The 14,214-nt window shown below is 49.1% G+C and overlaps 1 protein-coding gene across 10 annotated transcripts in view; it reads right to left on the minus strand.

The window, feature by feature from the left end:
• MTCL1 (microtubule crosslinking factor 1) overlaps positions 1-11,537 on the minus strand; it is a 104,269-nt gene extending 92,732 nt beyond the window's left edge. For 2 of the 10 annotated variants that reach the window (XM_066992775.1, XM_066992778.1), the window contains exon 1: positions 10,401-11,533. In XM_066992775.1, coding sequence (XP_066848876.1) covers positions 10,401-11,255 — 855 coding nt within the window. In that variant the 5' untranslated portion in view covers positions 11,256-11,533. Of the gene's footprint in view, positions 1-10,400 lie in introns of all 10 variants that reach the window. The other 8 variants (XM_066992771.1, XM_066992779.1, XM_066992770.1 and 5 more) reach the window with 7 other exon arrangements.
• Between the last annotated feature and the right edge of the window lie 2,677 nt (positions 11,538-14,214).

Raw genomic sequence — 14,214 nt, forward strand, 5'->3', positions numbered from 1 at the left:
AAACAGACCAAATGCTTATCTGTTTCCTGAAATTGGTAATACCTTCATTTTTCCATCTCTAATAAAAAGAAAAAATGCATAATACTTTTCCACTGTCTGAACTGATTCCTTGCTTCATTTAGATTACAGTAAACCCACTTAACAAAGTACCTCAACATCTCTGTGTGACGTGCGTTTTTAACAACCAGCAATTCCTAAAAATGAAATTGTCCCTTTACAACTGTAATGATTCTTTGACATAGGAACTTTCTGCCAAATATTGAACTGCTCCATATGAAAATGCTGTCCCACCTGAGCCCAGCGCCACGGACATTTTGAATGACAGATGGGTTGGGTGTGGGAGAAAATGTTTTTTGATTGTGTGTGTACATTTGAATAACAGGGACCACAAGGACAAAATAAAACCTGTGCCCCTGGGAATGTAGCCTGGGCATTCCTTTCTGGGCACCCTGAGCTATCCCAGTCCCACCTTATTCCATGAGCAGCACATGCTCTCTCGAGTCAGATTTAAAGATTTATGGCTGAACAGGATAAGCTCTATCATTCTCATTTGTTTAATCTGTGCACGACTGAAGCTCCAGGTTAAAACTCTTATAAAGGTCTTCCAGGCTCAGGGGTACAAGCCATTAAACTACTGCATGGGAGGAAATCTCTTCTAGCTTTAAACTAAGCTGGGAAAACAAATCAAGGAAAAGAACGAGAGAAGAATAAACCACCAATTTTTAAATTGTTTTCTTTAAAATTGCATTTGATGTTAGAAAGACCACATTTTCTGTGGAAAACATAAATAAGATTCAAGGAAAACTTGCATGGGGGTTAGCTGCACTGCTACCTCACTTCAGATTTGTGTCTGACACTCAAAATACCCAAAATACGCTATCTGGAGCTTATTTCGTGCTTGCATCAGGTGGAGAAGATGCAACCACGGAGCTGGCATTGCTGACAAAGCCCTCTCCAAGCTGCACCATCCCTGCCCTGTCCCACCAGCACAGTGGGGTGAACGTGCCTGCCGACATCCCCCCGCTAGTCAGATCCACCATTCCCCCCTCCCACGACCACATGGGGTGGACAGCCCTGCTCCTCCCCATATCCACCTTGCTCCCCTCGAGCTTTACAAACCGACCAAAAGAAGACATGTCCAACTTCTTTAGCCTCATTGGCGTGGTTATGTTACAATAGGAGTGTTACACCCGCAACAATTCCATCAACATACAAAAACTCGAGTATTTACACAATGATATTTTAAGTCAAAGTAGCTGAGCCAGCATCAAATTTTGGGTAAGCCCAAGGCTTGTTATTTCTAAAACAAACACTCTGAGCTCCATGCAATTCTCCCTAAAAGCTCAGAAAGGACGGACTAGGAGAAAGGTTTTCTCCCAACCCCACAATATCCCTATACATTCTCATTATATTCGGATTTCTACGGTGTTAAAGCTAAGGAACATCCTGCCCTGTAATCTCCCTGGGGCAGCTGCAGGAGTAGGGCATTTGGGTGGATGAGAAGCTCCCGGGTGACTCCCTAATGAGCAAGGTTTTAGAAATTGGTTAGAGAATAGCAGTGACTTTTGAACCTGAGAAAAAGAGTACGCTGTTGTGTTACCAGTATATTAGCTAGTTGTTTTGGCTAAGGAGATGATTCCAAAACTGCAGTCTGTAGCTGTCAGAGCTAATATAGCCCTATGGCATGAACAGGACCTGAGTTATTGCTTAAGGCTGTCTGCAGACTCAGGAACTGAATCACGTACAACTAGATTTAAGCTCAATCGTCTTTTAATGGCATCTTCAGAACTCAAATGTTAGATTGACAATTTGGTTGCAAATGGAGAATTTTGCAACACAATTCCACAATGAAGGAAAATATCTGTTACCACCAAATTAATGGGATCTAGTTTACTTCAAGTTTACTATGTTTATACTTCAAGGAACAAACAATGGCTTTAGTGTATTACGTGGTCTGCAAAGAGTAATTACAATTTTATTGCTGATCTCTTAAACTTACTCCTTGTCTATCAGTTTCTGGAATTAGTAAATCTGGCCAGTTTCTAAAGATAAACAACCCACTACATTTGACTTCAAAGTATTTACTACAGTCAAATTTGGAAAGTGAATCTCTCATCCTTTCAAACAACCCAGTCCCCTGAAACAAGCATCCCACTGAAACGGAAGAGTCCCAAATCCCCTCGGTGGGCATAGAATCTCTCACAGCCTTCAGGGTAAGTCTGTCTCCAACCCAGGCTCGAATCCAGTGTCTTTCCTCCTACCAAAGAAGTTCCCCCCAAAGTTGCGAGCATTGGCAGGATTGGCTGTATTTCAGTAGAGAGGCATGTCTTTCACCTCCAGTAAAACTTCAGTTTTCTCAATTTCCCGTACCAGCACAACTCTGACTTTGCAAATCAGTGATTTTTTTCTTATGCTTTCCTCTGGTTTTCGTTATATAAATACACAGTTTGCTTTTCTTTGGTTATATAAATACAGTTTCCTTTTCTTTAGTGCAATTTGGCAGATAAACTGAAATTGAGGATACAATCAAGAAAGCTGTATTTTAAAACCATTCATGGTTCTCCCCTGATTTTTTTTTACTGAATTGAGCTTATTTTGTACACATTTTTTCCCACTCCCCAAACTTTTATTTAGAAATCAGAATGTGCCCTGAGCCCTTGTATTTTGGAATACAGCAGCCTTTGGAGGAGTTTTAAAACACGGCAACATCCATGCAAACACAACGAGGGAACAAACAAGTCTGACCGTATAAGGAGCAAAAAACTGGCTGTACAGGCTGCACACGCTGGTAGCCTGCCTTCTGCTGTACTGCTGCTGCGTTGCCCTAAGCTCGTACCTGCCAGTTCTCCCCAGCCAACGCAGAAAAACTAAAAAAGGGTCAGACTGGGTCTTTTTGAGAAGCAAGATGAAGATATTTTCACATATTAAAAATACATGTATGGGAGCAGGTTCAGGTTTATCGTCTCTTGAAACGCAGGAAAGCAGTAGGTCGTTCAGATTTTGTATGACAGCACACAACTATGGCTACTGGGATAGTCTTTACTAGTTACAGCAAAGACATACTCTCGCTCTTGATATAGCAGCAAGGGTGCAGACGCTCCCAGCTGACAACAGCTAATTCTCTTTAGCGGGTCCTTGTGACTCTGCCATAGACACCAAAAACTTGTGTCAGCATCCGCTAAGTCACAGCTGTTACAATTGCACCTACTAAACCAGGGCAGCTTACGGTCCTGTTCTGAAGTGATGTGTACACAGAAAAGAGCGGAAGCTCAGTTAAAGTCTGCTTTATTTTTTTCACACCCTTGGCCATGTAAAAACTGCCCCAGGTGCTAGGGAAGGGAAAAAAGACATCTTCCAGCCACCTCTCTGTCCTTGCAGCTGTCTTGGTGGGATCTCCTAGGCACAAATGCAAGGCTGGCCAGGATGTTTGGCCAGAGACTCCAGCTGAAAAGAGTTTTATTCAAAACCACCAAGAGGAAGCGAACACTGAAAGTGATGATCTGCAGGCCTCACAACAGTCATGGAGAAAAGACACAGGGAAGAGAAAATTACAATTGAAACTGTGATGGTCCTACTTACAAAACTGGTGACCCCACCACTCTGGAGGAAAACATGTCAGTCATTTGTTCAATCAAAGACACATGCAGGCAAACCAGAACCTCGGAAATCACAAACTCAGGAGTATGGAAAAAACAAAGTGCTTTCACTGCAAGGCGGTTGGAAATACTATATAATCCCAATCCCTGACTCCATTAAAACGTATTGTTATTATTACTATTATTATTGTGAGTGAGAATTACAGCTCTTTCTCTCAGGAGGTGTTGAGTTTCATACCGTGGACTTTAATTTCATAAAACTGAAGAGAGAGACCAGAATAGGCACTTAAGAGTAATTAAAATAAACAAACAAGTAAGAAAGCAGGCATCCCTCTTTGTGCATGTAAAAAACTGAGAGTTTGCACCCTGCCATAAACAGGCAGGACCTGCTCCAAGATCCCAAACTGGCAATTGAAGTTGCAAGGTTAAGTGCAGGCAGAAGAAGCTTCACTTCGCTGTACGTTCCTGCAGGGGATGAGAGCCTCCTCTTGATCCCCTTTAATTTACTGGTAATTATGTTATTGACTTCAGTAAGAACAGCAGCAGGCAGAGAGTCCTGCAAGAGAACATTGTTTACGAAAAAGCTCAAATGCTTTTCTTTCCAGATGTCACGCTGGTCATAAGAAAGGAAAAGCGGAAAGTGTGGGAAATGAAACCACTTTCTAACTGGCAGCTCCTTCTAAATTTGCAGTAGAAATCCAAATTGCTTGTGCTCGTGCTCCTGAGTCTGGCTGCTTGTGCTTTAGGGAACCCAGTTTGGATGACTTCCTAAAAGCCAGTTGTTTGGGGTCTAGTGGGGATCACCCATCTGAGGTCACTGGGCGGCTGCCCTGACGCAGGGATACGCATAAAGAGCCACTCCGTTTGAGGGATTCCCCTAGACTCCGGTGGAAAAGCAAGAGAATCAGGATTCACTGTTGCCACGTCCATGCACTAAGCCAAGGTGAACTGGTTAAAAGGGGAAAGAATGTGTGCAGTTTACATTGCTGCATAGCCCAAATACATACTGATGGTGTAATTTCACATCGGTACTGCGCAAATTGAAGACCTGCCTGTCAGAAGAGAAGCCATTACCCCATTAATACCTTTATTGATGTCATACTTTTTAAATATTGATTTAATTTATAACAAAGTATAATTAAGAGTAAATTATAGGAATATGCCTTGTTTGGGATTCTTAAAAAAGAGAGAGAGAGAGAGGAGTCAGGTCTTGCAGCTATTACACTGAGTAACCTGTACTCATAATATGAGTCATTCCCAGTGAAGGGAACAGGAATACTTGCACAACTGACTGGCGGTGTCTACCTGGCCAGTCTGGCTGAGATCCGTAATGAGGTTTGAAAGCAAATTCTCCAGTCATCCCCACCAAATCCTATTTGCACCCACACAGCCTGTGGAGCACACACGAACTGTATTCCTTTGGAAATAAAACACCCAGAGAACTACGCTCCAAGGGTGCTCCAAATGTGCTCCATTACTGTTGCATCCTCTGGACAGCTTTAAAACACCTGCATGACAGAGACGTTTCATTCAGGAAACCCAGTGGGTGTAGAAACCTCAGTACGGATGAGAAAACCTCAGTAAAGGATGTATAGATACTGAATTCTTTCCTATGCATTTACAGTTATGTATACCAACAAACTGAAAGTTTTGAGGCTCCGTTGAAGTAGAACACATCAGCGTCTAGATGGTAATATCTGCAAACTAGGAATGCATCAGTGCCCAGAAGTTAAATACTAACTTGGTAACATCTGCAAACAAGGAGTAGAAAAACAAACATACAAAACCAATAAGTACAGCATTTAAGCAAATGTAAGCAAAGCATGAAATTCAATTGTCTATGTAAAAAATCTAAGTGTTGTTTAGTTTAGCCAGAGGTCATATTTATAGCTTATGCCAGTAGCTTTTCTAAATAAAAGGTTATTTAAAATATGTTAAATCAAATGTGGGGAGAGCGAGGAAGAAAGGATGGGTGGAAATTACAGTGGGTAACCGCTATGGTACTGGCAAATCCAGGAGTTCTAGAAAGGCCTTGAAAAATCTGAGATTCACGAACTGCAATTTTATGTAATCTCTGTTTTTGTCTTTTAAATATCTCAGACCGTCTTTATGTAGGAGACGGTGTTACTGCTAAGGAATAAACACATCCCCCTTATCACTTTACCCACTTCAGCAGAACTGCAGTAGGGATAAATACGCTCTAAAAGGCTTTGGTTGTGAAGAAAGCAACAACCATTATTGTTGCCTCTTGCAAAATATGCTAAGGAACTGAAAGTCCCTGGGCCCCTGATCGTATTGTTTAGCTCTCAAACCAAACTACTTCAAAATAGCCTTGCACTGACCCGGTGCTGCCTGAAGCTTGCACGACTTCCCAAGGCAGAGCACCGGAGGTGTAAAACAAGATGAGAACCGAAAACTCATACGGTTGTGAGCAGCTGTTGACTTCAGGGTTGCTTGGAGTGTGCAGGATGTGAGAGAGAGAGAGAGGAGCGTCTGGCAGCTTTTCTGTTTCCCTCAAGCACCGGGCTTGCGACTGTGCCAGCACGCTTCCTCTGCTGGGGCGCTTGAAGCCCTGGGAGCAGTCATCTGATGGGTGCACCACCACCACCAAACACCCCGAGTGCTGCAGACGGCTTTGCCCTGGTACCTCGCCTCCTCCACCCTCCAGGCAGCACAGGGCTTTGGTGGGGATGCAGGTGGGGCTGTTAAGGCCCCGTCCCCTTCCCCTGTTCCCCCCCCACAGTGACGTTTCCCTTCAGCAGCCACCCATAGGCCGAGGCCCACCACAGAGGCTGCACGCCCAGGGCAGGGTTACTGCCACTGTTCTCTTCAGGTACACCAGGTACCAGGTGAGAAAAGGCGCCTGCCACACAGATGGGGGCTACCTTTGTTTTGCTGACCCCTGACACCCTCGCTAAAGGAAATATTTGGTCCTGTCACTTTGCATTGTTTTTCGCTCGGCAAAGATCCTTTGAGATACACAAGTGAGGCTTCAGTTCACCTCAAGCATACAGACTCAAGGACCTACAGTTTCAAGGGAGCTGAGAAATACAAGATAACCTCATTTGACACACACTGCAGTTTTAAACAAAAACGAGCTTTGTGTAGACATATCAGAGTGCCGTAAGGTGCCAGGAGTGGCCACTTATTCCCCTTACACCCACCCTGTGTCACAGATAAAAATGAAAGTAGAAAGAATAAGACAAAGCAAGATAAGCAAGGTGATCATCTAAGATATCCCAGATAGCTTAGAATATATTTTTGTGCTAGTCTGCACAGTAGTAGCATCTAGGGCATGTGAACTTGTACCAAGACACTCACAAACACTCAGTAAAGCAAAGCAAGCACCGGTTTCATTTAAGGACAGTGAGAAGTGTTGCACTTCATGGACAAGGCTTTTTTTTTTTTTTTTTCCCTCAAATAGTGTCCATGCAGGATGTAAAGAGAAAAGAAGCACATGTCAGACTCGTATTTCACAAGTCAAGTATCACTGCTGTTTCTGGTAACAAGCTTACTTAATTAAAACAGTCTGCAACAAACTTTTGCCAAGATAAAGCAAGAACATCTTTAATTGCTAAAATCTGGTCCCTCTCCCTGAGGATCCCTGATCCTTTAGAGGGATCTGCACCACGAAGAGCCTCTTTCAAAGCTTCCCAGTGCTTGCACAGTGCACGACGGTTCTCCATGGGCAGTATTTTGCTCCTACAGATGAAGACCGGACAGCAGTAACTAAACCTATACCTTCCGCTAGCATTTACCAGTGACCTTCTGACTACACAGAGGCAGCCACCATGACAAAATTCCACTCTTTCACCTCAACAAATAAGTGACACCTTTTTAATTGCTGCTGTAGTATTACAGTCTTTCAGCATGTTACACGGGAAGGTTATGCAAGAAACTCACGAAACTGAAATCAACAAAGAAATTTCACAGAGGTAGTAAAAGGGAAACTGCACCGTGTGAACACTTATCCCGAGCTGCTTCATGTGTATGCTCAACTTTACAGACAGTCCGCTACTTCTGGAGCCAAAGCCTCACCTAGCATAAAAATCACAGTGCCAGGAAATACATAAGGTGGAAACTTTATATCAGGTTGAGATCAGGCTCACAGTATATGAAATTTCAGACAATTGGAGCACCAACAGCTTGCTCTGCGAGGCTTCCACAGAGCATTTTGGGAGACTTTCTAGTATTGGAGTAGAAATAAAGACATGCGATTGTTTTCACTTTGTTTCTTCTAGAAGCCGTTTAATCTCCAGTAATCATTACAATTAAATAAGTCTTTGTATATAATGTGTGAACATATATACACACACAGAGTACACTCTCTATATATCCTGATATGTGAAAGTCCTTTCTATGTGAAGGAGAAATTTCCCTGGTATAGGCTTTAAAATTATGTGCACTTACTGTTGCATTCCAGATGTAGGGAGGGAAAAGAAGGAGTGAACTCTGTAAAATTCAGCATACGGACACGCTCAGGAAATTAACGTTTTCTTCTGGGATTTATCTAATCATTTGTCTATTCGCAGCTGACAGCCTCCCCATTATTCCTTAACCCCCTCCAGTTAAACAAGAAACAAAGCTCGCTCCTTCACCAAACAAGAGAACCGCCGTGTAAGAAACACAAGAAACAAACCCACACGTCAACAACTCGCGCAACGCTGTGGTTTTAATTTGCAGAAGGCTAGAGAAGTGCTTTAATAAGTTTCCCTAGGAAAGGAAAAGAAAGTTTGGGAATTCTCCTGATGGCTTCTGAGCTGTCAGGCTGATTCCAACCCATCTGGGAGAGGAGCAGCGCTTCCAAGACTTTACACACTGGGGTGGCCAGGGAGAAAAGGCGAATCATTCCCCTCAGAAGAGCCACAGTGCCAGCTCAAGGCTTTCCAGGCACCAGTAAATGCCCACTGGAAGTCAACTACATCACTCAGAAAGCAGCCTGCATTACTCTGCTGGTCTCTGAAATACTTGTGGCCTGAAAAAGTTACAGCCCAAATCAAAGGAGGGTTGGGACCTGACCGCTGCAGATGATGAAGACACCAAGGTGAAAGACTTGAAGCCACACAGAGATAGATGTTTCAACCGATGTGGAATAAAGTTCTTCAGCTAGGACTTGCCAGTGCCAAACCCTAATGATAATTGGTCCTAGACAATTCAGACAAACGTTATTTTCAGTTTCCCACAGTTACAAATTGTCTTCAGTATGAAGCAGGAGGATTAACACGTTCTCCATACCGGGTGAAAGTGTAAGCACAATTGTGGAAATCCTGTAACACAAAGAGATGTCCAAAGAGATGCTTTTCTGGGTACTCTACACTCCTGGCCTCCAAGACTTCTGCTGGCAATGCCAGTTTGCCTACTCCTGAAAGCAATTCCTATTACCAACCCAGATTTTGTTACATCTCCTCTTGTTTCTGGGCTGTCAAGTAAAACAGAAGCTTTTGATAAAGGCTCTCTATGTCACTCACCATTTTACAGACTTTTATTACATTTCCCTGATACACCCCAGAGTTTTCCAACAAATGAGTGCTATAAAGGCTCTGCTATCTGCCAATCATTTTTATTGGTCTAGTTCTGTGTTATCCTTTTCTAGACGACCGGTGGTGCCCACAGTATTTCACATACACCCACTGATCCACATAACAGCCATGGCTCTATAAAACATTATAATATTTTCTTTCTTATTCTCTGTTCAGTTCCCAATGAAATCAAACATATTTTCCCTGCACTTTCACACTGAGCAGAGATTTGCATTGCTCCTTCTCGCAGGATGCTCCTGAGCTAACACAAGGCACTTAAAACCTAGAAAAGTGCACATTCAGTCCTTCTCTCTGAGCGCTTCAAATTTTCAATATCGAGATTTATTTCCCGTCCTCTGCCTTCATTTCTCACTCATTCACCATGGTTAAGCCTCCGATCACGTTCTGCCCAGTCTTTGCTGGACTTGACTTCAGATTAAGAAAAACTTCATGCCGTCTGAAGATTTTGCTGTATCATTGCTCACTCCTTTCTCCAGTTCATTAAGCAGCACCAGACCCAGCAGAGAACCTTGCGGCACCCCTGCTGCTAACCTTTTGCTATGCTGAGCATCGTTTCTCGTCCCTTAGCCAAAACCCCTCGGCAAGCCCAGTTCACATCTTTGCCACCCTCCCCTCTCCCGAGGTTACACCCAGCTCTAGCCCTTACTCGAGCAAAACTCCCGTAGATTTGCGTGGTTGTTTTGACTAAACGGAGTTTGCAAAATCGGGGAACAAACGTTGTTGTCACCAGCAGCAGAGTCAAGCGGCACAGTACCCGCGGTTACGCGATTATCCGAGTTTGTTTATTTATAGCTCTTTATGGATGTAGCCTCTTCGCTGTGCCAAAAGCTCATATTCTAGGGACAGGTCCAACCAAAGGTTTCTGCGGGTCAAGCCGGCTCGGAGCACAGCACGCCTGAATTTAGCTCTCCTGCCTCTCGGGGGATGCATGCACAGAGCTGTCCGAGGATGCACCTTCCGTTACGGGTGCTGTTTTAAGCCACCCAGAGCCTTGTTATAGATGTAAGAGAAGAACCGGAGGACACAGCGCTGCCGGCCTTTCCGTACCGAATGAGGAAACCGGTCCCTTCTTATTTTAACGGGCGGCATTGGGGAAAGCAGTTCCTGGAAAGCAAGCCCTCGCTCCCCGGCGCTTTGGGAAGAGTTTGGGCTTTGCCCAGCCACCACCGCAGCGACCGAGCCCGCGGGCAGCTCAGCCCAGGCTGCCAGCACCGGGGTACCGGCGGCGGCCCCCCCCAGCCCCCCAGCCCCGCTGCTCACCCACCTTGAGGTACTCGTTCTCGGAGCGCAGCTCCTCCACCTCCCGCTGCAGCTCCTCGGGGGCCGCCCGCGCCGGCTCCCCGCGGCTCGGGGCTCGCCCGGCTCCGGGCTGCGGCCCCGGGGGGGGCTCCCCGCGGGGACCGGGCGGCGGGGGGGCGCCGCGGGCCGGGCCGGGCAGGGCGGCGGCGGCGGGCTCCCGGTCGCTGGAGCCGGTGCCGGACTCGGCGTCGCTGCTGGCGGCCGGCGCCGGGCGCTGCTCGTCGGAGAGCGGCTCGGAGGGGCAGTCGGACAGGTCGGAGCTGCTGTCCGTGTGCCCCACGCGGGCCAGCACCGCCGCCGCCGCATGGCCGCCGCCCGGCGCGGCGCCCCGCTTCCCCTTCCTGCCCTTGCCGCCCGCCGCGGCCCCCTCGCCGCCGGGCTGCCTGCCCCCGGGCCGCCCGCCGGGGCCCGGCTCGGCTCCGCGGGCCGCCCGCTTGGCGCAGGGGGCGGCCTTGGCGCCCGGCCGCGCGGAGGGGACGGCGGCGGCGGCGGCGGCCTTGGCCCCCGGGGCGGCGGGGCGGCGGGGGAGCCGGCCCTGCGCCGCCAGCAGCCCCGCGGCCGGCGGGTGGTGGGCGCCCGGCTGCGGCGAGGCCGGCGGCGGGGAGGGCCGCCCGGGGAGCCCGGGGGACTTGGGGGGCGCCGGGGGAGGCTTGGAGGCGGCGCTGGGGGCGGCGGAGCGGGCGTGCAGGTCCTTGAGGAAGGGTCTGGCGGGCGAGGGGGCGCGGTGCGGCCGCTTCTTGTCGGCGTGCGGGTGGTGGTGGCCGGGCGGCGGCCGCAGCGAGTCGCCGGGGCCGGGGCCGGGGCCGTTCAGCGCCTCCATGGCGAGGGCCGGGGGCGCCGGGGGGGCGGCCGGCGGCGGAGCTCGGCGGCGGCGGCAGCGGCAGCCTCCTGCAGCCTCCCCGCCGGCTTTCTCATCACTTCTGCTTCGCCCAGACACAGCCCTCGCACTTTTCTCGCCCGAGCCCCCTCTCCCTGCCCCCTCACCCCCTCCTCCTCCTCCTCCTCCTCCTCCTCCTCGCCGCTCTCTCCCGAGCACTGATTTGCTTCGGCGAAACGAGCCCAAATCCCTCAGCGGCGGCAGCCGCCGCCTCCTCCTCCTCCTCCTCCTCCTCCACCTCCTTCTCCTCCTCCTCCTCCTCCTCTCCTTCCCCTCCCGCTCCCCTCTCCGCCCGGCTCAGCTCAACTTGTGCTGCAGCCCCCAAAGCCTCGCTCTCCCCTCCACCCGACCCGCAGCCCCCTTGCCCGCCCGGCCGCCCCCTCTCAGCCCACCGGCGCCGCTGCCCCCGGCCCCGCTCCCGGTGCCGGCCCCGGCTCCGGCTCCTGGAATAGCCCCGCTGCTGCCGGGGCCGCTCGGGCGCGGCGCTCCCCGCCTGTGCGCAGGATCCGCCCCCTCTGTCACGGCGCCAGGCTCCCTGCGAGCTGCTGCTCCCCTCCAGCTCCCCGCAGCCTTCATCGCAGGGGCGCTGCCGGCAGCCGCTTGCTGCCAGAAACCCTGATTTCGGGCTGGGGAGGGAGTTTGTATTTCCCAGCCACCGGCATTGCACGTTGGTTTATTTTTTATTTTATTTTTTTTACTATTTTTTTATTTTATTTTTTCCAGCTGAGACTTGGCGAAAACCCTTTCTCCGGCGCCTTGCAGCAGCACAACAGCAGCCGCCGCATCACCTCTTCGCTGGCGGCAGGCACCGGCTCGCCCAGAGGCAGTGCCGAGCATCCCGGGCCCCCAGCGAGCTCCTGGCTGGGGCTGTGAAAAGCACGGGGCCGTCCTCTCGGGGTCCGCGGGGCCGTGGGATCGGAGCCCTTGCGTTTATTTGCAAAGCGCCCGGAGAGCCCCTAAAAAAAAAAAAGGGAGAGGAGCCGGAGCGTGGGAAAGCGGCGCGGCGGCGGCGGGGATGCTCCGGGCTCCTCCGCTCGGCTCCCCGGTGTGCCACGGGCAGGTGGTGACGCCACCGACAACGTCATTGTGCAACAAGTGACGTCGTTTGGCGAGAGCTGCTGCAGCGGGGGAGAAAAGACCCGAGAGAGAGCCGGGGCTGCGGGGGCAGGAGGGCAGAGCCCCGCCGCGGGGCAGCAGCGACGTGCCGGGGGTGGTGGCGGAGTTACTTCGGTTTGTTTTACCATCAGGAAGCTACCGGGCAACGTAAACAAGCCTCCTTTTCTGAAATCCCGGAGCGAGAGATGACGGTTGCTGCGTTTCATCCTAAGAAATATTATTACGAGAATACTAAATATTATGGATGATAGGAATCAGAAAAGGATGTTGCCACTCTTCCTTGGGTCCTGTTACAACTTTCGAGAATACGCCGTAATTCCAGCTTCTCCTCTTAGCTTTGCAATGTGTTTTAGTCCCGTGATGAAAGGGGAACTGCTCGGGACTGGTTTATGAGTACTCTGGTTTGACTCGGTTGCCCCACGAACATAACACTTCAAATCAAAAGGAAAATGAAAGGGAAAAGTATGTCTCGAGATAAGCCACTTTCCTGCAAACAATAGCTGAGAGACAGTGCCAGGCTTCTTTGCACTGGAGGGGAAAAGAATTAGGGAGGTGGAGAAAGGAGCACATTCACAAAAGGCTGGGAATTAGCTGGGAGAGTTAATCCGAGACACTTCAGTGCCTGACAGAGTCCAGTTTGCTTTGGTTACCTTGAAAATTTTACACAAATACGTGAATATAGATTATTTTTGGTTATTTTATGATTTTTTCCCCCAACAAATGCTTTGTTTCAAATACTAAATGCTTTATTTTTGAAGGGTCTTGTTGTATGCCTGTGTGTCATCAGCCACGAGCTCCCAAAGGTGAGGATGAGGAGCTGAACTCAGCCCGGCTTCCCAGTAAATGGAGAAGCCAGGCTCAGAACAATTACAAGCTCACAGCGGGGCAGGGTGGCCTTGGATCAGGAGGGGGACTGGAGAGCAGACACCTCCATAAACGCCTACCCTTGTATTGTGTGCGCCTTCCTCTCCTTGAAGCTTACAGGAAGGCTGGTTATCCCCTGCGCTCAGAGGCAGCACCAGTCCGACGAGGCGTCTTAATAAAGTGCCTCATTTACATTGATGCTCGCACAAAATAGCCTGGGACCGAAAACATACAGCAGCAGCACACATTCGGCTGAGACCAATGCTCGGTCACGCCAAGATCCCTTTAGGTTTTTCTGGCGGTATAAAGCGCTCAGTAACAAAGCCGTGCAGCACCAGGAACCCCTGCCGGGCACGTGCCTGGCTGGGTGCAGATGGCAGGTGTCTGTGGCCTGAGCCCAGCTGCGGCAGCTTGGCTGGGTTCCCCCATCCTCTGCTGCCCGTGTCCAACGCCATTTGGAGGTCCCTGGAAGAGTGGCGTAAATGGGCATGGCAGGGGTGAGAATAGGACCCTAATATGACAGCTAAGTACATACCGCAGAAATCTCCGCTGGGCTAGGCAAATGCCCAGTGAGGGCTGCTGATATCATATTTCGTATTTATTTATATCAAACCATTTTTTCCCTTTACTTAAATCTCACTGATGGTTCTCATAGGAACGTGCAGGCACCGACTATCACGCTTAACCTAATTCTCCTCTCCCATTCTTGTTATTTGCTTGCGATGTCCAATTGTTGTCTCTTATCGTAAATTAGTCATACACTCCCTGGTGGGGGAACAGTTTCTTATATGCTTGTGTGACTCTTAACATAATAGGACGCCTGGGTGTTGGTTGAATAATACAAATAATCAGACATAACACTTCTACAACAAATTTATTTTGGCAGTGCTGATATCCTTTGTCCAATTTATGCAGACATTTG

This window comes from Anser cygnoides, chromosome 2 (assembly GCF_040182565.1).
Source record: "Anser cygnoides isolate HZ-2024a breed goose chromosome 2, Taihu_goose_T2T_genome, whole genome shotgun sequence".
NCBI lineage: Eukaryota > Metazoa > Chordata > Aves > Anseriformes > Anatidae > Anser > Anser cygnoides.